The following is a 27953-nucleotide window of genomic DNA, read 5'->3' as shown; positions in this document are numbered from 1 at the left end:
CTGTTTGGCCATAATGACCATTGTTATGTTTAGAGGAAAAAGGGGGAGGCTTGCAAGCTGAAGAACACCATCCCAACCGTGAAGCACGGGGGTGGCAGCATCATGTTGCGGGGGTGCTTTGCTGCAGGAGGGACTGGTGCACTTCACAAAATAGATGGCTTCATGAGGCAGGAAAATTATGTGGATATATTGAAGCAACATCTCAAGACATCAGTCAGGAAGTTAAAGCTTGGTCACAAATGGGTCTTCCAAATCGACAATGACCCCAAGCATACTTCCAAAGTTGTGGCAAAATGGAATAAGGACAACAAAGTCTAGGTATGGGAGTTTCCATCACAAAGCCCTAACCTCAATCCCATAGAAAATTTGTGGGCAGAACTGAAAAAGCGTGTGCGAGCAAGGAGGCCTATAAACCTGACTCAGTTACACCAGCTCTGTCAGGAGGAATGGGCCAAAATTCACCCAACTTATTGTGGGAAGCTTGTGGAAAGCCACCTGAAACGTTTGACCCAAGTTAAACAATTTAAAGGCAATGCTACCAAATACTAATTGAGTGTATGTAAAATTCTGACCCACTGGGAATGTGATGAAAGAAATTAAAGCTGAAATAAATAATTCTCTACTATTATTCTGACCGTTCACATTCTTAAAAATAATGTAGTGATCCTAACTGACCTTAAACAGGGAATCTTTACTAGAATTAAATGTCAGCTACTGTGAAAAACTAATGAAATTAAATGAAATGTATTTGGCTAAGGTGCATGTAAACTTCCGACATCAACTGTTTGTCCTCATTATATTGTAGACTTGTATAACTTGTATAACTAGCCGACGAATATCAACGATTGGCAAGAAAGCCAACGAAGCTGGTCATAATGGACAAAGCAGAAAAATGACAGCCAGCTTAACGAATCATAACGTCTGTGGACCAAACCCCACCCACTTCTGGGTCAGCTGACTTAGGAATGTTCGTGTTACAAAACATTGAACACGGATGTTTGGCACTGTACACGAGTCGCAATCTCAAACAGAGGAAATCCCTACTAATTTTTGACGTTTGTTAGACTACTGCTACAGCTTGTGTATCGTTATCAGAATATGTCATGCTATGGATCCCACAGTAGCGCCAATGCAACACGAAACTGAGACCGAGTAAGTTGTAACTCATGTGGTTTAACTATCCTTCCAGACATATCCTACTGCTTTCATAATCTGTTGATGTGTTGATGCTATACCACCTTTTAAATGGTCTGGCTATATAATGTCTGTCAAAACACGTTTTGTTATGATGATGATGATGGTGGCTGGCCAACTATGACATTGAGACTAGGCTACATAACAGCAACGTATGTTCGATCTGTGTTCATTGAAGAGCAGTGCAGCAGCGACGCTGTGTGGGGGGGAACATGTAACAGTGAGTGACACAGCACTTTTCATCATGTCCCCTGCATTACTTTAATTACTGCCCCCCACCTGTGTCAGCTGTTTTTTAATTATAGGGTCAGGAGTTTTCCCTGGTCAGGTCACGTGGTGAGAACTACTGGTTGTATAACTGTCTGAGGTCTCAAGGAGTACTAGCTTCATGTGTGTTTGATAGGCTGACGCTTAGACCTTTACCCTACTCTGGGTCTGCACTGTAGTGATCATGTCGTTAGTGTCATAGTACAGTGTTCCTGTTCCTGACGGTTATAGTAACACAATGTCTATGATCTCTCTCCCTCCAGGCCATACTCTGGGTGGGGCTGGTGGCCTTCCTGGCGTCCGACTTCCATGTCCCTCCTGAAGAGCACAGAGGCCAAGATCCTCTCCTGTAACACCATGTTAATAACAAAAATGATTTATATATTTTCAGAGGAGCTAAATGGTTGACTTCTTGTTTATATAGTAACACTTCACGTGTGTGTGTGTGTGTGTGTGTGTGTGTGTCAGGTATACAGAATGAAGTGTGGTCCAGGTTTGTCACGTTACCCAACCAGGACAGGATCTGGACCCTCACGTTGACCAACAAGACCCCCCACAAACCTCTTGAGCAAGGTATTCTCACCGTCTCCTTGTCCCTTTAGGCTTTTGACATATGAATTAGCTTTTGTCTTGGTATCAACTTCTCGTCTGTCTCTCTGTCTGCTTCTTACTCTTCCTTTCTGTCGGTCTCTCTTTCTATGCCTTCCCTCCCTCCCATAGCCCCTAAGAAGACTCCTCTGGTGATGGTCCATGGGTTTGGCGGAGGAGTGGGTCTGTGGATTCGTAACCTGGATGCTCTGAGTCACTCTCGGCCCGTCTACGCCTTCGACCTCCTGGGGTTTGGCCGGAGCTCCCGACCCCTCTTCTCCACAGATGCTGCCCTGGCCGAGGAGCAGTTTGTCAACTCCATGGAGCGTTGGAGGGAGTCTGTAGGCCTGGAGAACATGATTTTACTGGGACACAGTCTGGGGGGATACCTGGCAACATCTTACGCCATCCAGCACCCTTCTAGGTGAGAGGCCATGTTTTTATTTATGATAATGTCATAGTATTTATGATGGTATTGCCTTAAAGCTATTGATTGACGTACAGGATGTCTCCGTATGTATGGTGACAGTTAAAAAATGGATCTACACTGCACTTTATTATTAATCATTAGTACCATGATTCCTGGTCAGGAAAAACTCCATGACCAATTTTATTATAGTAATGGAATAATAACTTAGATTGTGTCTCCCCTTCTTTAGGGTGAGTCACCTGATCCTGGTGGACCCATGGGGTTTCCCTGAACACCCACAGCCAGGGGTGGAGACCCCGGCGGGCCAGGGGCCAGAGGTTGTGAAGAGGCCGCCCCTGCCACGCTGGGTCAAGGCTGTGGCCTCAGTCGTCTCACTGTTCAACCCTCTGGCTGTCATCAGAGCAGCAGGTCCATGGGGTGAGAGACACTTTATTCACATTCAGATTACTTATTCAAAGCTTTCACAATTTTATCAATACCTCCATCGTTCCCTTTTTCTCTTTTCCTTTCATTCTGTCAGGTCCAGGGTTGGTAAATAGATTGCGTCCAGATTTCAAGAGGAAATTTGAGGACTTGTTTGATGATGATACCATGACTGAGTACATCTACCACTGTAATGCTCAGACCCCTAGGTACGTAGAGTCACTCCTTGGCTTGCATTACATATCACCACTATTAAACTGCATACTGCGTTCACATTCTCTTGATCCCATAGGGACATGGCCTTTACTTGGCTTTACTAGCCTGAATTTGCCACAGAATGACAACAACTTCCTTTATTCCATTATCCTCTTCCCTCTGTCACTCTTAACCCTCTTTGTCCTCCTTCTCTTCCCTCTATACCCAGTGGGGAGGTAGGCTTCAGGGCCATGTCAGAGTCCCTGGGCTGGGCCAAGAGGCCCATGCTACAGCGGGTTCACCTGCTGCCCCCCTCCATGCCTCTTACCATGCTATACGGTTCACGCTCCTGGGTGGACAGTGCCTCAGGGGACAAGGTGGCCCAGATTAGGGTCCAGACAGCCACACGCACTGTGGTGAGGAAGGGGGGAATTTATTTCATTTAAGTTTTGAGGTCTTAGACATACATTTTATCCCCTAAATCTGTATCATACAACAAGACATAATACGATACCCATGTGATCATTCCTGTCTCCATCTCTCTTCAGATGATAGAAGATGCGTCTCACCATGTATATGCTGACCAACCAATGGAGTTCAACAGAGTGGTCCAGAACATATGTAACGATGTAGACTGAAAAAGCATACATGACTGACAAACCAAGATGTCATAATGTGTGTCTTGGTCTGTACCTCGTTAGTGCCACAGAAATGGCTCCAATGTTGGTGGGAGATTTTTATAAGATGGGCCTATTCCACTACGTTCTGATCAGTGGACACTAGTTGGCTAAGTGGTTATGATGTATGCCATTTAGCAGATACTTTTATTCAAAGCGACTTAACAGTCATCCGTGCATACATTTTACATGTGGGTGGCCCAGGAGTCAAACCCACAATCCTTCCATTACAAGCACCGTACTCTAACAACTGAGCCATGCAGGACCAATTGGAACGCTTAGGGCCAGGAACTGACCATGTGACCTGACCAGGAAAAGTCCTGGGCAGGTTACATGGTCTGGTGAACTCCTGGTTCTGCTCCAATGACTAATGACTGTCAGGGAAACCAGACCCTGCACTGAAGTTCCCCTGTCCAGGTTGGGATGATAGACAAGGCCTTGACAATGGAGTGTTTACTATTCAATCACTTATTCAGTTGTATTTTATCAGTACTGTTCCTATAAGTATGGCAAGGAGTTTTTCCATGTAGTCTGGGAAACCTCTAGGATCTAGCTATATGTTATACACAGTTATCCTTGGTCATTTAGTTCATATTGCAGCCTTCTGACTAAAGCGAAGTTCACAATTCTGTTATTTGTATGAATTAGTCAATGCAATAAGAGTTTGGGTGGAACACTCAATGTTCAGGGTATATAGTTATGTTTCTTTCTGTAATTATGGTAAATGCCACTGCAGCATGCTTTTATCATGTGCCTGAGTTGGAAAGTAAATATGTGATTGTAATGTTCTCTGTGACCTCTGATCTTCACTATCAAAATACCTGTATTTTATACTACTACATGGATTCAATAGAAATGTATATGATTAAAATAATGCTTATCTTTGATCTCGTCATTGATTTGTCAGGCGTCTGTCTCTCCATGTCGAGGGTATTCAACCATTACTATCCATTTTTTGGTAATTGCTATGCACCTCATTTTGATTATTTAAAAAGGGTGAAGTATATAGTTAGTAGATTTGTGCTCTCCAGAAGCTAAGCTAAGGATATTGTTACCATGACTGCTCTGTAAGCTTGAAATACATGGTAATATGTATTCATATGACCACTAGAAGTCAGCATTTTGCTACCTAAGGTACTGTCCTGTGCAGTAGGTTTAGGGTGTTTCCACTGAGTTCTTTGGCACGGAAAAGGAGTGGTGCAGTGCAGAGTCCAATAAGGGGTGTGAGAATGAGCCACACTGATCCCAATCATATCAACTTATAAATGTACTGTAGACATTCAATTAGATGCATGAAATGTTCCATTTCCACAGGATAAAGTGTGCAAGACACACCTTTGCCTGAAGCCATACAAGTTGCATAGATAACAGGTTCATGCATAAGCCAAGACTTCTGGATTAAACAAAGAGACTTGGCTGCAGATGGAACGTTCTGCTACTATAAATATGTAGTTGCTACAGTGAATAATGGCATCTTTCTGATCTCACACCTTTCCATTCAGTCGGGGCCTGTCTTCCAGGGAGTCATGCACATAACTCGATAGGAAACATCACTCTGTAGTTGTTTTATTAGCAAATACATTGACAATACATAAAAAAAGATACATTAATACAATAAAATGTAACTCTTTAAAACAGTTTACTTCCTTGTATTTTAAGTGCAGTAAAAAGCTCCCTAACACTAGGAGAGCAGAGCGAGATCAAGAAAGGCTTTGTTTCCATCTCTTAATGTTCAGGAGCTGACTCTGTTTCATAAGAACAGTTTAAGGCAAGGAAGCACAATGACCAATGAATGGGCCATAATACTGACTTTAGTTATTTCACATAAACACATTGAGAAGGTCATCTTTAGGCATAACCCTCATATAAAATCAAACTAGAGCTTCACCTTCAAATAAGCCATATAAAATACAATTTGACCCACATGTTATGCTACAGACGTTACACTTTATCCAACATGTTGATAACATAAATACTTGAACACTAACATAATGGAATAATATAATGCATGTATACAGTGCATTTATCAAATGTTTTGATGACAGCACCATGACATTGTTTGTTAAAAAATACAGTAACATTAGATAATGTACAGCTAGATAATTACATTTACCACAGGATTTTTCATAAACTATTTCAATGGCCCCAACAATAGTTTGATGTTTCTTCTTTATAGGTGTGGACAGCCCTTACAGTACCAGCAAATCAATTTCAGAACAAAGCGCACTGGTGGTTCTAGGATATTACGTGAGTATCAAAAAGATTAGCGCTTGTTAACAATCGTTTACAACTTCATCCAAAGATCAGGATATTTCCATAATTACATGACAGCATGAAATATCAAATATATCAAACAATACTTATGCCTTGGGAGAACTGAATAAAATGTTTCCCATCTTCTATGATGAGACTTGAATTAAAGGCCAGGTAAGTGGACAGGAGAGAGCTGCAGGCTCCCTCTCATTGGTTCTGGACGTCGATGTCAGCAACGCCGTGCACCTGTGTCAGCTGTTTACAGTCCAGAGCCGCTACCAACTTCCTGGGCCCAGCCTGGGTAGGGATGAAGTGTTCTGTCAGAGTCACCGTGGAGTGGCTTCCAACATCACTGAGAGAGCGAGACAGAGAGTAAGGGGGTTAATATTACTTAGAAGAGGGTCAAAGAGGGGTTTAATACAGAGACAGATGTGAGCGTAATTGACCGAGAAAAGGCAAGGATAACATTTTATCAGAGAATTTTCCTGCCAAGCAGGAAATGCAAACATGTAGTTTGTTTGAGTTTTAAAAATGCTTTTAAAGTTTTACATTTCCACTTACACATTTCAGACTTGATTTTCCCCAGCAAAAAGTATCAACCCCTACAAACCCCTAAATATAATCCACATAATAATAATTCACATTTCCTGTTGCTGCAGGATTATTTTCCTGCAGTAGCAAACTTGCTCAAATTAAGATCCTTCATCTGTACATTGAGATGGTTACAGGGTCTTGCCCATAGAGATCATGTTAAATGACTTGTTTTCTAATTCTTAATTTTATGATCTTACCCCACAACCACCTCGCGGACCTTCTGCAGGCCCAGTCCCTCCACCCTAAACACCACACCCCTCAGTTTGTGTGGCAGAGGGTTGGTGAACGTGATCTTGGCTGCCATCTCCTTACCCACCACCGCGTCCCCTTCAGGCTGAGGAAACAAATACAACATCATACTTTACAGTGTTGCTGTTTATCTGGGCACTGACATCTGTATGCAGTCTGTACCATGGCTGCTAGTCAAGACATCTGTATGCAGTCTGTACCATGGCTGCTAGTCAAGACATCTGTATGCAGTCTGTACCATGGCTGCTAGTCAAGACATCTGTATGCAGTCTGTACCATGGCCGCTAGTCAAGACATCTGTATGCAGTCTGTACCATGGCCGCTAGTCAATACATCTGTATGCAGTCTGTACCATGGCCGCTAGTCAAGACATCTGTATGCAGTCTGTACCATGGCTGCTAGTCAAGACATCTGTATGCAGTCTGTACCATGGCTGCTAGTCAAGACATCTGTATGCAGTCTGTACCATGGCCGCTAGTCAAGACATCTGTATGCAGTCTGTACCATGGCCGCTAGTCAAGACATCTGTATGCAGTCTGTACCATGGCTGCTAGTCAAGACATCTGTATGCAGTCTGTACCATGGCCGCTAGTCAAGACATCTGTATGCAGTCTGTACCATGGCCGCTAGTCAAGACATCTGTATGCAGTCTGTACCATGGCCGCTAGTCAAGACATCTGTATGCAGTCTGTACCATGGCCGCTAGTCAAGACATCTGTATGCAGTCTGTACCATGGCCGCTAGTCAAGACATCTGTATGCAGTCTGTACCATGGCCGCTAGTCAAGACATCTGTATGCAGTCTGTACCATGGCCGCTAGTCAAGACATCTGTATGCAGTCTGTACCATGGCCGCTAGTCAAGACATCTGTATGCAGTCTGTACCATGGCTGCTAGTCAAGACATCTGTATGCAGTCTGTACCATGGCCGCTAGTCAAGACATCTGTATGCAGTCTGTACCATGGCCGCTAGTCAAGACATCTGTATGCAGTCTGTACCATGGCCGCTAGTCAAGACATCTGTATGCAGTCTGTACCATGGCCGCTAGTCAAGACATCTGTATGCAGTCTGTACCATGGCCGCTAGTCAAGACATCTGTATGCAGTCTGTACCATGGCCGCTAGTCAAGACATCTGTATGCAGTCTGTACCATGGCCACTAGTCAAGACATCTGTATGCAGTCTGTACCATGGCCACTAGTCAAGACATCTGTATGCAGTCTGTACCATGGCCGCTAGTCAAGACATCTGTATGCAGTCTGTACCATGGCTGCTAGTCAAGACATCTGTATGCAGTCTGTACCATGGCCGCTAGTCAAGACATCTGTATGCAGTCTGTACCATGGCTGCTAGTCAAGACATCTGTATGCAGTCTGTACCATGGCCGCTAGTCAAGACATCTGTATGCAGTCTGTACCATGGCCGCTAGTCAAGACATCTGTATGCAGTCTGTACTATAACAAACTATAGTTTTGTCAAGTCGATTAGGACATCTACTTTGTGCATGACACAAGTAATTTTTCCAACAATTGTTTGCAGACAGATTATTTCACTTATAATTCAGTGTATCACAATTCCAGTGGGTCAGATGTTTTCATACACTAAGTTGACTGTGCCTTTAAACAGCTTGGAAAATTCCAGAAAATGATGTCATGGCTTTAGAAGCTTCTGATAGGCCAATTGACATCATTTGAGTCAATTTGAGGTGTATCTGTGGATGTATTTCAAGGCGTACCTTCAAACTCAGTGCCTCTTTGTTTGACATCATGGAAAATTCTAAAGAAATCAGCCAAGACCTCAGAAAAAAAATTGTAGACCTCCACAAGTCTGGTTCATCCTTGGGAGCAATTTCCAAACGTCATACCACTCAGGAAGGAGACCCGCTCTGTCTCCTAGAGATGAAAGTACTTTGGTGTGAAAAGTGTAAATCAATCCCAGAGACTGCAAAGGACCTTGTGAAGATGCTGGAGGAAACAGGTACAAAAGTATCTATATCCACAGTAAAATGAGTCCTATATCGACATAACCTGAAAGGCCACTCAGCAAGGAAGAAGCCACTGCTCCAAAACCGCCAGACTACGGTTTGTAACTGCACATGGGGACAAAGATCGTACTTTTTGGAGAAATGTCCTCTGGTGTGGTGAAACAATAATAGAACTGCTTGGCCATAATGATTATCGTTATGTTTGGTGGAAAAAGGGCGAGGGTTGCAAGCCGAAGAACACCATCCCAACTGTGAAGCACAGGGGTGGGGCAGCATCATGTTGTTGGTAACATGAGGACGGAAAATTATGTGGATATATTGAAGCAACATCTCAAGACATCAGTCAGGAAGTTGAACCTTGGTCGCAAATGGGTCTTCCAAATGGACAATGACCCCAAGCATACTTCCAAAGTTGTGGAAAATGGCTTAAGGACAACAAAGTCAAGGTATTGGAGTGGCCATCACAAAGTCCTGACCTCAATCCGATAGAAAATTTGTGGGCAGAACTGAAAAGGCGTGTGTGAGCAAGGAGGCCTATAAACCTGACTCAGTTACACCAGCTCTGTCAGGAGGAATGGGCCAAAATTCACCCAACTTATTGTGGAAAGCTTGTGGACGGCTACCTGAAATGTTTGACCCAAGTTAAACAATTTAAAGGCAATGCTACCAAATACTATTTGAGTGTATGTAAACTTCTGACCCACTGGGAATGTGACGAAAGAAATAAAAGCTGAAATGAATCATTATCTCTACTATTATTCTGACACTTCACATTCTTAAAATAAAGTGGTGATCCAAACTGACCTAAGACAGAGAATTATTACTAGGATTAAATGTCAGGAATTGTGAAAAACAGAGTTTAAATGTATTTGGCTAAGGTGTATGTGAACTTCCGACTTCAACTGTATATTTAAATAAAGAACTGAACATAACCAGCATACTGTATACAGTACTGTTGCTCAAATATAACTTTTTGAATTCCAATTTGAACCTCATAGGAATCCAGTGACAGGTTGTGCTAAAGCTAAGTTGCGTCTTACCTCGATGTTGAGGTCCGGTGTGCGTAGCCTGAAGTTGGTCTGAGTGGCAAGGACCTGCTGGGTCTCAGAGACCCGTCCAGACAGAGTCAGCATCAGAGCAGCCTGGTCCACCAACTGGTTCTGGTAGCTCTGGTAGGGAAGGACCCACTGCATGGTCTTCACTGAGGAGGAAGAGAAATTGAGATACACATTCTACAGTACAGGGGTCAGATGAGAGGATTGAGGATACACATGTGGTAACAGCAAATGCAGAGTGGAGACAATATTGTTACTGAGCTGAAAAGGTGCTAGCGGGGAATGGTGCTGGCCTCAGTTGGGTTGAGATAGAAGTTGCTCTAAGCCACAGGTCTAGGATCAGATTACAATTATCTGACCCTGTAGCAGTTAGGGGCAACATCCTCCAACTATTCCCCTTGCCGACTCACCTTCATTGGGCATGAGTTCCACAGGCAGTTTGTTTTTCTGGACGGTTCCCTTCAGCACCCCGGTGTAATACATGACGGCCACCTGGCTGTGGAGCGTGGTTCTGCGCGGCTGGGAGCTCAGGTTGGTCACCACGATGGTCAGCTGGGCATCCTCCCCCATACGAGGCCCCTCCCCCGCCATCTTCACCTCCACGCTCACGTCCTTCGCCATCGGCGAGGAGTATACATCAGGCCTGGTGCCATAGCGACTGGCCGTCTCCACAGCAATGCGCTCTTCCTCTGATTCTGGTTAGTGGGGGGATCAGAGAGGGGAGATTATTGTTTGTGTGCTAATTTCAATCAAAAACCTCATTATCCCAGGTAATGACAGTGTGATTATCTGACTATCCCTGATGTCTATATTGAAAATGCTGTTCATTACAGGGTTGTTGTTTTTGACCGAGTGTCATAGCCTGATCTCAGATGATTTAATTTTATTTAAACTTTATTTAACTAGGCAAGTCAGTTAAGAACAAATTCTTATTTACAATGATGGCCTAAGAACAGTGGGGTCTACCCCTGAACAACTGCCTTGATCAGTGGTAGAACGACAGATTTTTACCTTGTTAACTCTGGGATTTGATCTAGCAACCTTTCAGTTACAGGCCCAACGCTCTAACCACTAGGCTACCTGCCAACCCCCACTAGGCTACCTAGTCTTGTCTTTACAGGTGAGTGATGTCACCCTTACAACCGGAGTGTTATTCCATGTGTAAATACGGTTACCAAGCGACCCTCTGACAGTGTATTGAAGTGCATGATGACATCACTGTACCTTCGGTGTGTTTGTACAGGTGTGTGATGTCAGCGCGCTCATCAGAGCCCACAGCTTTGGTGCTGATGAAGTGTCCCACAGCCTTCTTCTCACTGTGGATCTGCGTGAAGGTACCGTCCAGGTTCCTCTGCCAGTAGATCTTATCACTGTTCACCTGAGGAGACACAGACAGGATCAGCACCATTCATTCATGGAGAAACAGGGAAAGTGTGTAATATTTGATAAAAGATGGGAAGTTATCCAAGGTCAGTTTAGCCATTTCTTCTCTAATTTGAGATCTGTGATGTGTAAGATGAAGTATGTCTCAATTGGTAGATCATGGCGCTTGCAACGGCAGGATTGTGGATTCGATTCCCAGGGCCACGCATGACTAAGTCCCTTTGGATAAAAGCATCTGCTAAATGGCATATTTTATTATTAGTATTCACAACTGATCATAGATCTTCAACCATCTCCTTCCCATAGAGCTCACCTCAGCGAAGACGAAGGGCGTGTCATATTTGTGGTAGACCTGGCCGGTGCGGATGGCGGTGACAGAGGCGGGGCCACAGCGGAAGGTCCCCTGGCTGGTCTCCTGGGGGGTGGAGTCTAGTGCCTGCCAGCCACCCATACCAGGAGGAAGGTCTGGCCTGGACATCCAACAGTCGTTCCATACATGGAAGTTCCTACACAGAGAAGGGGGTTGTTAGGATTACACAGTTAGGAGTATCTGACCGCAAGGCGCTACCGAGGGTAGTACTTACGGCCCAGTACATCACTGGGGCCAAGCTTCCTGCCATCCAGGACCTCTATACCAGGCGGTGTCAGAGAAAAGCCCTAAAAAGGGTCAAAGACTCCAGCCATCCTAGTCATGGGCTGTACCGGAGCACCAAGTCTAGGTCCACAAGGCTCCTTAACAGCCATAAGACTGCTATTTGCATTGATCCCCTTTTTTTACGCTGCTGATATTCACTGTTTATTATCTTTGCATAGTCACTTTACCCCTACCTACATGTGCAGTACATATTACCTCAATTACCTGGACTAACCTGTACCCCCGCACATTGACTCGGTACCGGTACACATTGTATATAGACTTGTTATTGTTATTTTTATTGTGTAACTTTTTTTACTTTATTAGATTTTTTTTTTCAAATAAATGAGCAAATATTTTCTTACTTACTTTTTACAAAATTCTGCATCGTTGTTTACAGACTTGTAAGTAAGCAATTCACGGTAAAGTCTACACTTGTTGTATTCGGCGCATGTGATAAATACAATTTGATTTGCGTTTTACCGAAGACATTTATTTCTATAACTCCAGCCTGGTGTTTTTTTTTATAGAGTATGATTTGTGGCAAGGCATTTCTGTGTATTTAGAGCAAAGCCAAATATACACTCATGTGGCCTGGATTGAAGTGGAGAACTCTTAACCTGTGGCAGGTTAGATGCACTTGACCTGGCCAGGAAAAACCGGGCTCTACTTCATTTGGACTATAACTCACCAAACAGAGTCAGAGTTGAGGTGGTCCAGCGGCTCCATATTCTCATCCAGATACACGTCTGTTGTGAGTGAGACATCTGTGTCGTGGGCAGACTGGAAGTTTGTTACACTACGACATGGTATACCCAGACACCTGAGCACTGAGAGATGGAGAAGGGGGGGGGGGTTTGAGAGAACGAGACCAGGTAAAAAAGAGTGTATATGAAGTTAAGTGACCATAGATATGAAAAGCAAGCAAACAGGAGACATCACACAGCCTTAATTGTGCGCAGGTCAACTCTTTGTTCACCAACACCTGCCCGCAATTGCTAATAACCCATCAGAGAAGGGGAATGATTTTTTGACAGGGGGTGGAGGATTTTTTCCCTGCCTGATATTCTGATATTGATATGTTTCTGCTAATCATTTCTGACATTTTGGTAGGCTATTTGTTAGTTGTAACTTGTTTATAATCATTAGATACATGCAGCTTCTCTTCTGTCATTATATGTTGGCCCTAGAAGACTAAATAAACCCTTGCTCACCAGAATGTCATAAATCGATAGAATGAATGTTTCAATCTAGTTGAAATCGATCAAGTTCTCTGTCATCTCTGTTTCTTTTGCAGAGCAAAGATGTTTATGGACCGTGTACATAGCTGCTGGAAGTAGGGGTGCTGAGGGTGCTGCAGCATCCCCTAAAAAATCAGAATAAAAATTAAAGTCTTAGAAAAGAATGTGTTAAAATGTAGTGCACTGGGCCTTTACTAGTCCTGTTTTAGGGGACCAATATAATGTCTGTAGCTCAGGCCCAAATACTTTTTCTGCTCGTTCGTAAAAGCATTTGATGATTAGCATGTAAGCTATTAGGCGAGTGTACAGTTATTGACCTTAAAGCTTAGGCTTACGCACTAATACCAGATAGCCTAAAATAATGAAAGAAAAACCTTGCTTTCTTTGCTTGCTTCCTCTTTATTCAACCCACCCGCCCTTCATCCACAAAATACTTAATGACCCTAAACCCACCCGCTATAACCAGGGGACTGCGGGTTATGAGTCAACCCGCGCTTCACTACAACATACGGGCCTGTGTGGATCATCATATTGCCACTGTGTCTATGTATGCAAAACACATGTGTAGAAACTAGTACGGGCACACACACACACACACACACACACACACACACACACACACACACACACACACACACACACACACACACACACACACACACACACACACACACACACACACCTGTGGTGGTAACGCCAGAGAAGACCCAGCATTGTCCGTATTTGACAGGCTGGCCTCCCTCCTTGTGGTATTTCATCAGAATGTCCACACTGCCACTCCAGGCTGTAGGGGAAACTCCTCCCACATAGTTCCCTGACCAGTTTCCTGCCAGGACCCCATTGTCATCTGGGGAGTTGATCTGATGCATCAAAGGGAGAGAATTAGAATGAGTCAAATCAAATTGTATTGGTCAGTTGCACATGTTCAGCAGATGTTATTGTGGGTGCAGCAAAATTCTAGCTCCAACAGTGCAGTAATATCTAATAATTCACAACAATACACACAACCTAAAAGTAAACTAATGGAATTAAGGAATATATAAATATTATGATGATTACAGTAAGATAAAGTATAGCAGGCGGTTTATTTAAAAAGGTAAGTTATTGAGAACACATCTTTCTACAATAATACAGTAATGGTAATGAAATTGAGATCAGCATAATTCAGATCAATCGTTCATAAAGATGATATGACACATGATTTGACAGGCATAAATACATTGAAAGTATGTGGAGTATGAGAAACATGTTGTACGTTCACTACTGAATAAGTTGACCAGTAACTCACCATGGCAGATATGACTCTGACCACGTTGACAGAATCTCCTCTACCAGACGGAGGGATCTCACTCTTCTCCAGCACATAGAGACAGGCCTCAAGCATCCCCTCAAGGAACTGAACAGCACAAACAGGAGGAAACAGACAGACACAGTGAGATGGGAGAGAGGGTGGAGGTCAAAACAAGGAATAAACAGAGGCTGCTTCTTAAATGACTAGGGTTTGCAGAATGACTGGGGTTTGCAGAAAGATTTCAATCCAACCACACTTGATTTCCTCCCTGTCTAATACCTGTCCATAGTTCCATGTGCGAGCTCCAATCTGTGTCTCTGTACCGTAGTAGAGTCTTCCTATGTCATTCAGCACATACTCCTTCTTCTCCTCCTCGTCATCCATGTACACGGTGTCAACTAAGGAGAGAGAGAGAGAACCAGGGGACAAAGATTAGGTATACATTTATTCACTCCTGGAGTTACAGGTGAAATGTGTATGTTTTTGCATGACATTTCTTAAATGTTGTTTCATTCACAGTCCACAACATTGTCATATCTGACTTAAGTACTAAATTACTATTTTGATAAACACCAGGGAGAGTCAGTGTAGCCAGGAGAGGGTTAACTGTTACTAACACAATGTCTGGAGCTCTCAGAGGGGCCTAGCTCATTTATGGGAATAGGGCTGCATTGAATAGATTTCCTCTCAACAAGCGCTCCGAGAGAATCAGAGAGAGAGAGAGAATCAGAGAGAGAGAATGAGAGAGAGAGAGAGAGAGAATGAGAGAGAGAGAGAGAGAGAGAGAGAGAGAGAGAGAGAGAGACCAGCTGTTGTGCTTCCATCATATGGTCCTAAGGCAGTTTGTACAGTAATTGTGGAATGTCAACTTTTATGACAGGAAAGGATGGATTGGGCTACCTGCCAATCAGTACAATTAAAGACAGATAGCGCTATTCAATCAAAACCCTTTCCAGAAGGCAGAACAAACATCTTAATCAGATGAAACAAAGCATATTTAAATCAATATAACCAGTTTCAATTTATTTTCTTATCTTTAGTTTTAATGAATCAAAACGCACATCCTGAAAGTGTTTTAATTCCAGAGACCTCAAAATACAGGTTTTGATTGAACAGTTAGAGACAACGGTAAAGCAGGTCAACATCAATTGGCAAAGACCAGAGTCCCAAGCAAATGGACGTGTGGTCTTGACTCACAGCCAGAGAATGAAACAAATGTTCTCGGTCAAGCAGTGACTCTTTTTGTGATGGATAGCAACACGTTATTGGGCAGTGAGCTACATGCCCTGCCTATGTGTACATTTACATTAGTGCTGTTCTGAGAGACCAAGAGGATAAATTGTAGTCTCAGAACCAGCCTCCTCTGTGTCTGCTCTGGGATCTGTCACACTTGGCCCTGGTGTTTGAATTTGTCTGTCCCTATTGCAATGGAATAACAACATTGAAATACTAGACCTATATACAGCATCGAAGCTGAATTGTGACTTGTTTCACACTGTCGGTGAACACGGGTGGGTGTTGTTTGGACGTCAGTGGCAATGGTCCCGCAACATGCAAACTCCGCCCACCCAGTTTGCTAGGCAAGCTAATCAAAGCGCAACTTTTGTCTCTCTATCTACCTCCTCTCTTCTTCTCTCTACCTTCTGCTGTCTCGTAACACTCCACTCATCCTTACCTTCACACCATGGGTTGAACAGCATGACGACGTCTTTGCTGGGGTCGTGTGTGACGGCCACTTCCTGCTTAGGGCACTTCACCATCACAGTGAGCTTGTACTGGCCAATCACGGCTTTGGGATGCGAGTTTATGGACAACTTGATCCTGTTGCCGTTCTGCTTCACGATCTTAGCCTCCCAGCTGTGGTCCTCCAGTTCCTCCACCAATTTAATTATGATGTGTGTGCCCTTAGACACCATGGGGGCGGGTCCTGTCAGACAAATGAATAAATGATTAGTTTACAATTATCAGGGTAGTAAAACAAAGTTTCAGGGTGATTTAAGCAGTGTCGTAACAGTGCAATATCAGTGTAATATCCATGTAATAACAGTGTAATATTATGTAATAACTCATAATATTGTTGTAATAACAGTGTACTAATAGTGAAATATTGATGTAATAGCATTGTCATAACAGTGTAATATTTGTGTAATAACAGTGTAATTTAAATCAAAATCAAACTTTGTCACGTGTGCCGAATACAACAAGTGTAGACTTAACCGGGAAATGCGTATTTACAAGCCCTTAACTCTCCTTGAACTGCACTGTTGGTTAAGAACATATTTACCAAGTAGACTAAAATAAAAAGTAACACAATACGAATAACAATAACGAGGCTATATACAGGTGGCACCGATACCGAATCAGTGTGTGAGGGTACAGGTTAGTTGAGGTAATCTGTACATGTAGGTGGGGGTGAAGTGACTATGCATAGATAATAAACAGAGTAGCAGCAGTGTACAAAAGGGAGGGGGGGTCAATGTAAATTGTCCGGTGGTGATTTGATTAATTGTTCAGCAGTTTTATGGCTTGTGGGTAGAAGCTGTTGAGGAGCCTTTTGGTCCTAGACTTGGCACTCCGGTACCAGTGTGTCATGTCGGTGTAATAGCAATGTAATAACAGTGTAATATCGGTATAATAACAGTGTAGTGGTGCCTGAAACCCACCTCAACAAACTACGCAATGTACAGGGGTGCGTTTGTAAATGCACTCTGGCTATCTACTTCAATATCAGAGCACTCTCGTCTGAGTGTGCCAGAGCGCAGAATAACTGATGAATTTACCAACGTTCAACACCTGTTGAATATGGCTGGTGTTGGTAAACGTCAGCACAAAAGCATAATTCAATTGTTGCCAGCAGCACAGTTACAGTCACCAATGCTCTGGATAACATGAAAACAGCCTAACCAGCTCTGATAGGATGAGTAAAATGATCAGAGTGAGATGGTCTCTCATTTTTGTCTGGAAGTAGCTAGCAAGCTAGCCAAAGTTAGCCAGATAGCATGGGTGCTTGACTGCCTTTGTGAGGTCAGAACACTTGGATCAACCATAATCATCGGCCAGAGCGTCCATTGTGCGCTCTGAACGCTTAGAGAGCGAAACACTCTGAATTTACAAACCTACAATCTGACAAAGCTCTGAGTTTACGAATGCCCAGAGCGCACTCTGGCACTCCAGATGTAATTTCTGAACACACCCCAGATAGATATGGATTGCTCTCTTGTCTCTGATGGAAACTGAGCCAACCCACATTGCATTCCTACCTTTCCTGAACATGTCAAAGGGCTCACTCTTCAGTCACAAAAGGACCACACTAAACCAACATTTAAATGTGCATAGATTCAAACATACACACGCACCCTTAACAGCTGCACATGACTGGCATACACATTCTATTGTAGAGGCAGGAAATCACATTCCTCTCGTAACCATGGAGATGGCCATTCCAATACCATCACACTCTACTTGGCAAATGTCAATGTTGACTATTTATACAGTGTGAAGGAGTATGTACATGTGTGCTTGCTTGTCTGTACTTGCATGTGTGAAAGAGCAAGAGAAAGCTCTGCAAACCAGTGAAACGTTTTCATTGAATTTACCTTAAAAGATACGAAATAAGGTAAGATAGTGGAATGACAGTGGTCTATCTTTAATGGTAATGTGTAGTCTTGTATGCAGAAAAGTGAGAAAAACCACAGTGTCCACATCATTGCAATTCATAGTCTGCTGTCCCAGAGAGTGACAGGGCCAAACCAAGTGTAAATCACAAATGTGTCACTGTCATACAGTTCAGTTCAGCTGAGATAAACACAGTGTAGTACTGTGAAAAGTCCACTGAGAGCATAGACACAGAACGTCCTCACAAACATATAGAACCTCAGAAAGTACGTGTGCCTGTGTGCGTAGGCCTATCGCATCTCTAGGCTGGTTTTGCTTTAAGCTAATGGGTTTCTCTCTGTCTCTCTAAGCGCTTGTTGAGAGGTAATCTATCCAAACACTGTCTCTCTCTACTAGCATTGTTAGTAAGGACAGCCACTGAATCCTTATTAGTCTCCATAGTTTGGATTCCTTATGACGGAAATATTGCATGTGTCAATTTGCAAATAGACATAGTGTGCAGGAGATCTTTTTCTCTTTCAGACCTCCAAGGTTTTGTCAGACACACTCAGGAAGTCATTCAAGGTAACAACTATAGAGCATCCTTCTTTCATATCATATGATTTCCTCTTCTTAGAATGAATCATAGTTGTGAAAGTGAATTAAAGATGTGTTTTTCCTGCCCATATGACTGACAGGAAACTGGGCTATATATAGAGCCTGAGTAACAAGGGCTTTGACCCTTCACCTCTGCAGCAGTTGGTATGAAAGAAGAGGAGTTCTTCCTGGTCAGCTCACAAGATCAGGAAAAACTCCTGGCCACATCAAAACAGCAATATGTGGTGGAGTAAGAGTAATGGAATTACTTGTGAGCTTTAGCCATAATATACTACCAAAGTCATAAATACCAACTAGGGGCTCGGCTAGCGGATAATCCTGAATAAATCGTGAAAGATTATTAGTGAGACAGTTACAGACGCACAAATATCCTACCCCCAAGACATACTAACCTCTCACCACTAAAATAACAGGGGAGGTTAGCATTTGTTGGGGGGATATGATATTTGTGCGTCTGTAACCCTCTCACTCATCATTATTCATGATTCAGTCAGGATTATCTGTAATCATGATAGCATCCACATGAATGTACAAATGGTTAGAAACATATTCTATTCTTATTTACAGTAAAGGTGAAACACAACCAAAACAAACAGCAAACACATCCAACCAGTTTATAGAGTCACAAGCTTCATGTAGTCATTGTGTGCTAGGAATATGGGACCAAAATACTTCACTTTTTACTACATTAATACACATAAGGGAATTTGTACCAATACTTGGGGGGGCTGATATTTCTAAACGGTTCACCTGATATCACCTGATACGGTTCACCTGATAAGAAACAAATCACACTGTCCCAATACTTTTGGAGTTCACTGTATGTCTTAAGCGGTGTAAATAATGTTCACAATTCTAATTCTAATGTAACAGCTGCCTAGCTGCCTTCCTTTTTTGTGTCTTGGGGACCCAGGAAACAGCTGGACACATCCTACAACTTGATAGTATATCATGTTTCATGTAAAGGACATACTGTACCAAGGATAACAAAATAGCCTTTTTGTGAGAGTCCTCAAAGTCAAACTGACCTGTCTTGAGCTCCAGGTGGAGTTTGTCTGTGTTGGAGTTGAAAGGTCGCGACAGGTCCAGTTCCATCTGGAACGTCTGGCCACGTCGGATGATGAGCTCATTGCCATGGTAAAGGTTGGTGTGATGCTCCAGGCGGTTCTGACCCGTCTTAGAGCTCAGTAGATCCACTGAGCGCACCGACAACATCAGTTCTGAGAGAGAGATTTAAAAAGATAATGCAATGGTCAGTGCTTACTGCTTATATATAGGGCCAGGGGTTTGTCCTATGGGGTTACCATTATGAACTAATGAATTTGACTGATTCTGTTGCTTCATGTAACCTACCTTCCAGCTCGTTGTCTCCAGTGTGGGGCTGAGGAGGCTCGGGGAGCGTGGCTGGTTTCACCCCGTCATCCGTGATGACAGTGTCTGTGATGTCATACGAGCTGCTCTGACGTCGACAGCAGCAGGGGCACATCTTCTGAAACCAACGGCGACAGCCTCCCTGCTTCTTAGAATTAGACTCCGCCTCCTTCTGGTTGGTTATCTGCACTGTGGTCGGGGCGACACCATGGAAACGGCCCACAACAGAACCACTCACCGTCGACCGGTCTCCTGGCATTCTGAGAGGTGTGATACAGAAGTTAGAGATGAGATGAGACTGTTAGAGGGGTGATACAGAAGTTAGAGATGAGACTGTTAGAGGGGTGATACAGAAGTTACAGATGAGATGAGACTGTTAGAGGGGTGATACAGAAGTTACAGATGAAATGAGACGAGACTATTAGAGGGGGGATACAGAAGTTAGAGATGAGACTGATAGAGGGGTGATACAGAAGTTACAGATGAGATGAGACTGTTAGAGGGGTGATACAGAAGTTACAGATGAGATGAGACTGTTAGAGGGGTGATACAGAAGTTATAGATGAGATGAGACTACTATTAGAGGGGGGTGATACAGAAGTTAGAGATGAGACTTAGACTGTTAGAGGGGTGATACAGAAGTTATAGATGAGACGAGACTGTTAGAGGGGTGATACAGAAGTTAGAGATGAGATGAGATGAGACTAGAGGGGTGATACAGAAGTTAGAGATGAGATGAGACTGTTAGAGGGGTGATACAGAAGTTAGAGATGAGATGAGACTGTTAGAGGGGTGATACAGAAGTTAGAGATGAGATGAGACTGTTAGAGGGGACTGTGATACAGAAGTTATAGATGAGATGAGACTGTTAGAGGGGTGATACAGAAGTTATAGATGAGATGAGACTGATACAGAAGTTAGAGATGAGATGAGACTGTTAGAGAGGGTGATACAGAAGTTAGAGATGAGATGAGACTGTTAGAGGGGTGATACAGAAGTTACAGAGATGAGATGAGATGAGACTGTTAGAGGGGTGATACAGAAGTTATGAGATGAGACTGAGAGGGGTGATACAGAAGTTAGAGATGAGACTGTTAGAGGGGTGATACAGAAGTTAGAGATGAGATGAGACTGTTAGAGGGGTGATACAGAAGTTAGAGATGAGATGAGACTGTTAGAGGGGTGATACAGAAGTTAGAGATGAGATGAGACTGTTAGAGGGGTGATACACTGTTAGAGGGGAGACTGTTAGAGGGGATACAGAAGTTAGAGATGAGATGAGACTGTTAGAGGGGTGATACAGAAGTTAGAGGGGTGATACAGAGAGAGATGAGACTGTTAGAGGGGTGATACAGAAGTTAGAGATGAGATGAGACTGTTAGAGGGGTGATACAGAAGTTAGAGATGAGACTGTTAGAGGGGTGATAGAGAAGTTAGAGATGAGATGAGACTGTTAGAGGGGTGATACAGAAGTTAGAGATGAGACTGTTAGAGGGGTCATACAGAAGTTAGAGATGAGATGAGGCTGTTAGAGGGGTGATACAGAAGTTAGAGATGAGACTGTTAGAGGGGTGATACAGAAGTTAGAGATGAAATGAGACTGTTAGAGGGGTGATACAGAAGTTATAGATGAGATGAGACGAGACTATTAGAGGGGTGATACAGAAGTTAGAGATGAGATGAGAGGAGACTATTAGAGGGGTGATACAGAAGTTAGAGATGAGATGAGACTGTTAGAGGGGTGATACAGAAGTTAGAGATGAGATGAGACTGTTAGAGGGGTGATACAGAAGTTACAGATGAGATGAGACTGTTAGAGGGGTGATACAGAAGTTACGGATGAGATGAGACTGTTAGAGGGGTGATACAGAAGTTATAGATGAGATGAGACTGTTAGAGGGGTGATACAGAAGTTACAGATGAGATGAGACTGTTAGAGGGGTGAGATGAGATGAGACTGTTAGAGGGGTGATACAGAAGTTAGAGATGAGATGAGACTGTTAGAGGGGTGATACAGAAGTTATGAGATGAGACTGTTAGAGGGGTGATACAGATGATGAGATGAGACTGTTAGAGGGGTGATGAGATGAGACTGTTAGAAGTTATAGAGATGATGATGAGACTGACTATTGAGAGGGGGGTGATACAGAAGTTAGAGATGAGATGAGACTGTTAGAGGGGTGATACAGAAGTTATACAGAAGTTAGATGAGATGAGACTGTTAGAGGGGTGAGATGAGACTGTTAGAGGGGTGATACAGAAGTTAGAGATGAGATGAGACTGACAGAGATGAGATGAGACTGTTAGAGGGGTGATACAGAAGTGAGATGAGATGAGACTGTTAGAGGGGTGATACAGAAGAGAGATGAGACTGTTAGAGGGGTGATACAGAAGTTAGAGATGAGATGAGACTGTTAAGGGGATACAGAAGTTAGAGATGAGAGTTAGAGGGGTGATACAGAAGTTAGAGATGAGATGAGACTGTTAGAGGGGTGATACAGAAGTTAGAGATGAGATGAGGCAGAGACTGTGATACAGAAGTGAGACTGTTAGAGGGGTGATACAGAATGAGACTTAGAGATGAGATGAGACTGTTAGAGGGGTGATACAGAAGTTAGAGATGAGACTGAGAGATGAGACTGTTAGAGGGTGATACTGAGGGGTTAGAGGGGTGATACAGAAGTTAGAGATGAGATGAGATGATACAGAGAGATGAGACTGAGACTGTTAGAGGGGTGATTTAGAGAGATGAGACTGTGATACAGAAGTTAGAGATGAGATGAGACTGTTAGAGGGGATGATTACAGAAGGGGTGATACAGAAGTTAGAGATTGAGAGATGAGATACAGAAGTTACAGATGAGATGTTAGAGGGGTGATACAGAAGTTAGAGATGAGACTGAGAGGGGTGATACAGAAGTTAGATGAGAGAGATGAGATGAGACTGTTAGAGGGGTGATACAGAAGTTAGAGATGAGACTGTTAGAGGGGTGATACAGATAGATGAGATGAGACTGTTAGAAGTTACAGATGAGATGAGACTGTTAGAGGGGTGATACAGAAGTTATAGATGAGATGAGATGAGACTGTTAGAGGGGTGATACAGAAGTTAGAGATGAGATGAGACTGTTAGAGGGGTGATACAGAAGTTAGAGATGAGATGAGACTGTTAGAGGGGTGATACAGAAGTTAGAGATGAGACTGTTAGAGGGGTGATACAGAAGTTACAGATGAGATGAGACTGTTAGAGGGGTGATACAGAAGTTAGAGATGAGATGAGACTGTTAGAGGGGTGATACAGAAGTTAGAGATGAGATGAGACTGTTAGAGGGGTGATACAGACAGAGATAAATAGTACTCATATTGGAGAGTGCCGAGATCAAAAAATGAAAGGATAGAAAACAAGAGCAATTGACTGAGAAAATCTATAAAATAACAACAAATGAAGATACAAAAGCATGTCAACAATTCAATGTTGGAGAGGTTAAGTGCACACATTACTTGGACAACACTGTTGGACAACACTGCACAATAATCCACTGAGAACTATAGTAACATTACTATTCCTATACTTGATCAACTTGGTTTTTATTCTCTCCGCTTACATCTTTTCCTCCCTCCATTCCAGAAACTAGCTTGTTTTCTTTTTAATCTTTTCTCACAATTACCACATTCCTGACTCACACTTTTTTCAACAGTCTGCCTTTCCCAAAGCATGCCAGGGTAGTTAGCCTTTTGTCCCAGGTCAGACACTCCCCAAATTCCCCAAACACCCCAGCATAACTCTTGACTCAATGATTGATACCGGACCCTACAGCCCCACCTAGCCACAGATGTATGTGTGTAATCTCTAGGAATGATGGGAAACAATAATCATATTTTCATGACAATGCAGAGCACTTCATTAATTAATCCCAGTTACATCTAGTTCCTCTTTTTAGACCGCCATTCATCAAACTGAAAGGTTAGGGGAACCATGAGACTATGAATCTGAGTGGATCCAGGCTAGAGTTCAGGCTTCAACTCTAAACATAATGGGAGTTCAATGACAAATGTCAGAGGTCAGGTGAGTTAAAAACAAGAGGAACATGAAGCATGTTTAAAGAAAACCACGAGGAGTTTCCAACCATGGTCTCCATCTGTACTTTATCTGCTGTGTCTAAACATAAAATACACTTTAATGTGTGTAGACTAGAGGCTAGTGAAAGAGTTTCACAAACCTTTTGATAATTAAGACTGCTAAGAGAGCAAAACAGAAAGAACATAGGGAGAAGCTCAGAGGGAGTAGAGTGAACAGCGAGCGGGTGTAGCAGATGGGTGTGCAGTCATGATGGGCTTAGTAACTATAGCACTGGGTGTGTGTGTGTGTTTATAGTTGAATGCATTCATGTGTGAGTGACTGATTTCTAAACTCCTCAGTCCACATGTTGGTCCAATAATGTTCCCCTCCCTTACAGTCATCCAAATGTCCTAAGAATTGTCAGAAAGAGACCGTATTGTGTTTTTGAAAAAGAGCAATACATGTCAGAAGCATTACTTATCATGTAACAATGATGACAAATGCAAATGCCAAAGTCAAAATTGCTTGCAACATACAATTGGGACCCCACCCAAAACCACCCTGTTTCTAGCCCCACTCCACGATGTTTCCATGGTCCTCTCTTTCACCCGTGCCTGCCCCTGTCCCTCCACATGTTTCCCTCCCGCACAGTGGGTTTGTTTTTGGCAGTTAGCACCTTGCTAGCATGATTGGAATGCACACGGGCCACTGAGATAAGAGCTTCTAATTCAATGCACTTTTCCAACAATAACACCCAAATACAATGAGTTGAAGCCTGCTTCCCCAACTCACATAAAACATCCCTCAAAGTGATGCCTGATGTAGATAACACCCACGATCAGCATTTGTTTAAAAATGAAATGGCATGCAACATATAATCTATCTCCACTTGTTTGAGAACAAAGGTCAATAGACCACATGAGAGGTGAAATGATGGCAGAGGTCATAGGATAAAGTGTAAAAATGGCACATGATATTTCATTGGTTATCGAAGCACACCAGCTAGCACATAATGTTCTGAGAACCATTTGTTTCTTAGCGCTTGGTCAGAGTGTGGTTGTCCTGTGGTTATTTTGCATACAACCTTCCCACAACTTTCTGGAAATGATGCAGGATAGTTGCTTGGCTTTGGAACATTCTCAGCACATTTAAGGAACTTTATTTTCTTGGTACTTCATTACTTTAACAGAAGGTTAAAAATTCAAACATTTACATTTTGGTAATGTTCTAGGAACGTTCTCCAACTGGTTTGACATTGGGAATGTTCTCAAATTGTTCAGAGAATGTTAAAAAACAATGTTTTTCTGTGGGAATTTCAGTACTTTAGCATAATGTTTCCTATAGATTTCCCCATGGTTCTATTGAAAGTAAAGTTCTCAAATTGTTCAGAGAATCTTAAGTGAAACTTTTTTTTTTAAACACAAGAAAACTTTAGTAACGTTCAGATAATGTTTTAATAATGTTATTTAAAAACATATACAATCCGTTCTCAGCATCAACAAAACTCTATCTTCTATCTTGTTAAGTGTGTTCAGGTGTGTTGGCCGCACCCACAAATCGGCCACACCTGATCTTAATGAGTGCTTGTTTCCATTGAAATGAGGTCTACTTGACATGCTAGCTCCATCCTGGTGGCACAGTGGAATAATTACATGGATAGAGAAGAGAAGATTATGTTTGAATCTGATGCCGTGGCACAATAAAAAAATAACTGCGTTTGCATGATTAATGCCTAAGGAAGTGAATTTCCATGTATCCAATCTGTGCTTGGAGTTCTAAAAAGTGAACCCAAAATAATCTAGCAGTGTTATTAAGTCTTATTGAAACATTCAGTGACAGTTTTAAGGAGTCATTGTTACAAGTATTTATTTTTCTTAATTGACTTGGTTAAATAAAATAAAATAAGAAACTCAAAATAATGTTTATATTCTCAGAGCGTTAATAAAACCTCCCAGGAAAACTTTAAAATGTTCTCAGAACCTCCCTGCAACCTAAAAATTAACATTCCCAAAACAGCCAAATGTTCACTTCAGTTCTCAGAACGTTATAGCTTGGTTCCCAGGAAACCTATAGCTTGGTTCCCAGAACCAATGGGAAATGAGAAACATAGGTTCCCACAACTTCCAAGGAACCACATGCTAGCTAGGCAACATGATGTGAGGGAACAAGACAACCTTATCTTAGGGAGAGAAAAATGTGTTTTAATATCAGCATGGTATCTGAAATATTTCTGTGGACTTAAGTTTGCAATTGGGAATACATCATTTAATGAGCAGAAGAGCCTTGTGACACTGGAGCCAATAGGCCTAACACCCATCAACCTATGTCAAGTGAAACGTTATATTTTTCAACTGAGCTAATAACTCTGTCTCTATCTACCATTTAATTGCCTGGTATTTTGCTTAGGCTACATGATCAATAGGCTACATGAGCACTTTCCTCTGCCTGCCTTTTATGAGCTTCTCACTCGCTGCAGTGAGTGTCTAACGGTTCGCAAATCAGCAAAACGCATCCCATCCCGACTGATACAGTTGTGGAAAACCTCATCACATGAGTATCCTACCACAGTGTAACTATTTGTCAGGAGTTGTAAGCGCATTTTATAAATAGGTCATTTAAATACGAATTAATGAAAAAAATCCTTACTTTGTCTTGGGTGATGACTTCTTGATTCACCAAAAAAAGTTTGAGTGCGTTTTAAAGTTTTCAATGGCTCTCCGTTCTTGTATGATCAGGTTTAAACGTTTTTCTTACCAGGTTTAAAAGTTTGTCTTACCAGTTCCTATGTCTCTTACATACGCGTCTTAGATACTGGTTTATACACTCCTAAGGAATGCAAACGGCATTTGATTTGACACACCCTCTGCTTCAAACCTCCCCTCCCCCGCCCCTCCAGTCACCGTTAGCACAGTAGTAGGCTATATCAAATGAACCATTGTAGCCCAGGATGTCCCGTGTGGAGCATCGAGGCACAGCATAGCAAACCCGCAGGTTACGCAATAGCAGGCCGTTTGTTTCCAATGCAGAAAGGGAGGGGAAATACAGGGAAAGGCAGTGGAGGGAATAAAAGAATGTGGTAAGAAAAAAAAGTGACATAGGGAAGGAAGTGAGTAACAAAGGCTGGTCATCACCCTACCCTACCCTCATCTACAGTGGGTGGACTGTGATGATCATATCCATCACCTTTGGATACAGTGGCAGCTGAATATAAACTGTCCATTCTAAACTAAGTCAAAGGACATTTTAGCATCTCCAATGTACGAATTTAACCTCTACCTGAGTGGCTGCTTGACATAATACTGTAGGTCTTCTCATTCCCTCTCTAAATGTGGATACAACTCATCACTATATCCTAATGCATGTAAAGACAGTGAGTGAGCTAAACAGTAGGCCTACGCACAACACACACACACATCCCTAAAAAGGTTAGTATGGTCTCATTCCTTGTCAACTTCCCTTAATGACTTTCGGTTCTGTTTTACTTTACACCCCTGCCTCACTTTTTCATAACTCATGACCTCACAAGCTGGACCCCATCTGTGACAAGAGTTCCTCTGAGTTCCTCCTATCGTAATCTTCTCAGAAAGTCATATCCTGGATCATTATCCTTTTTGGTCATGGGGCTGAAATGTCAAGCTGAGGCAGATCGAGAGTTTGAGCAGAATAAAAATAAAAATAAAAATGAAGGTGGGTCTTTCAGAATGACATTCAGTCAGAAACAATGACACATGATGACATGAGAACATCTAATTTATTAGTCTATACTGTAGGTTTTTGTCAAGACCTGTGTCCAATGTGTGCTCTCAGAAAACTCTTCCCACATTCAACTCATCAGGTAAATGAAAACACCTGTC

At 42.6% G+C, this 27953-nt stretch overlaps 2 protein-coding genes across 2 annotated transcripts; one reads left to right on the top strand and one right to left on the bottom strand.

Annotated features, from left to right (window-relative positions):
• The first annotated feature begins 965 nt into the window (after positions 1 to 965).
• abhd4 (abhydrolase domain containing 4, N-acyl phospholipase B) lies at positions 966 to 4661 on the top strand. Its single transcript, XM_029643147.2, has 8 exons — positions 966 to 1152; positions 1725 to 1810; positions 1930 to 2034; positions 2182 to 2473; positions 2709 to 2896; positions 3000 to 3111; positions 3327 to 3513; positions 3646 to 4661. The coding sequence occupies exons 1-8, from the start codon at positions 1109 to 1111 to the stop codon at positions 3733 to 3735; spliced, it is 1104 nt and encodes a 367-aa protein (XP_029499007.2). The 5' UTR covers positions 966 to 1108; the 3' UTR covers positions 3736 to 4661.
• Positions 4662 to 5324: 663 nt separating this feature from the next.
• Positions 5325 to 26963, bottom strand: LOC115114690 (protein-glutamine gamma-glutamyltransferase K-like). The gene is made up of 14 exons (XM_029643144.2): positions 26746 to 26963; positions 20023 to 20300; positions 19698 to 19889; positions 16133 to 16384; positions 14737 to 14855; positions 14455 to 14562; positions 13849 to 14026; positions 12617 to 12755; positions 11605 to 11797; positions 11133 to 11286; positions 10319 to 10603; positions 9894 to 10054; positions 6819 to 6955; positions 5325 to 6379 (listed from the first exon to the last, which is right to left on the bottom strand). Exons 2-14 carry the CDS (start codon positions 20297 to 20299, stop codon positions 6235 to 6237), a joined length of 2340 nt encoding a protein of 779 aa, XP_029499004.2. The 5' UTR covers position 20300; positions 26746 to 26963; the 3' UTR covers positions 5325 to 6234.
• Between the last annotated feature and the right edge of the window lie 990 nt (positions 26964 to 27953).

Source organism: Oncorhynchus nerka, linkage group LG9b (assembly GCF_034236695.1).
Source record: "Oncorhynchus nerka isolate Pitt River linkage group LG9b, Oner_Uvic_2.0, whole genome shotgun sequence".
Lineage (NCBI taxonomy): Eukaryota > Metazoa > Chordata > Actinopteri > Salmoniformes > Salmonidae > Oncorhynchus > Oncorhynchus nerka.
This window is presented reverse-complemented; position numbering and strand designations above follow the sequence as displayed.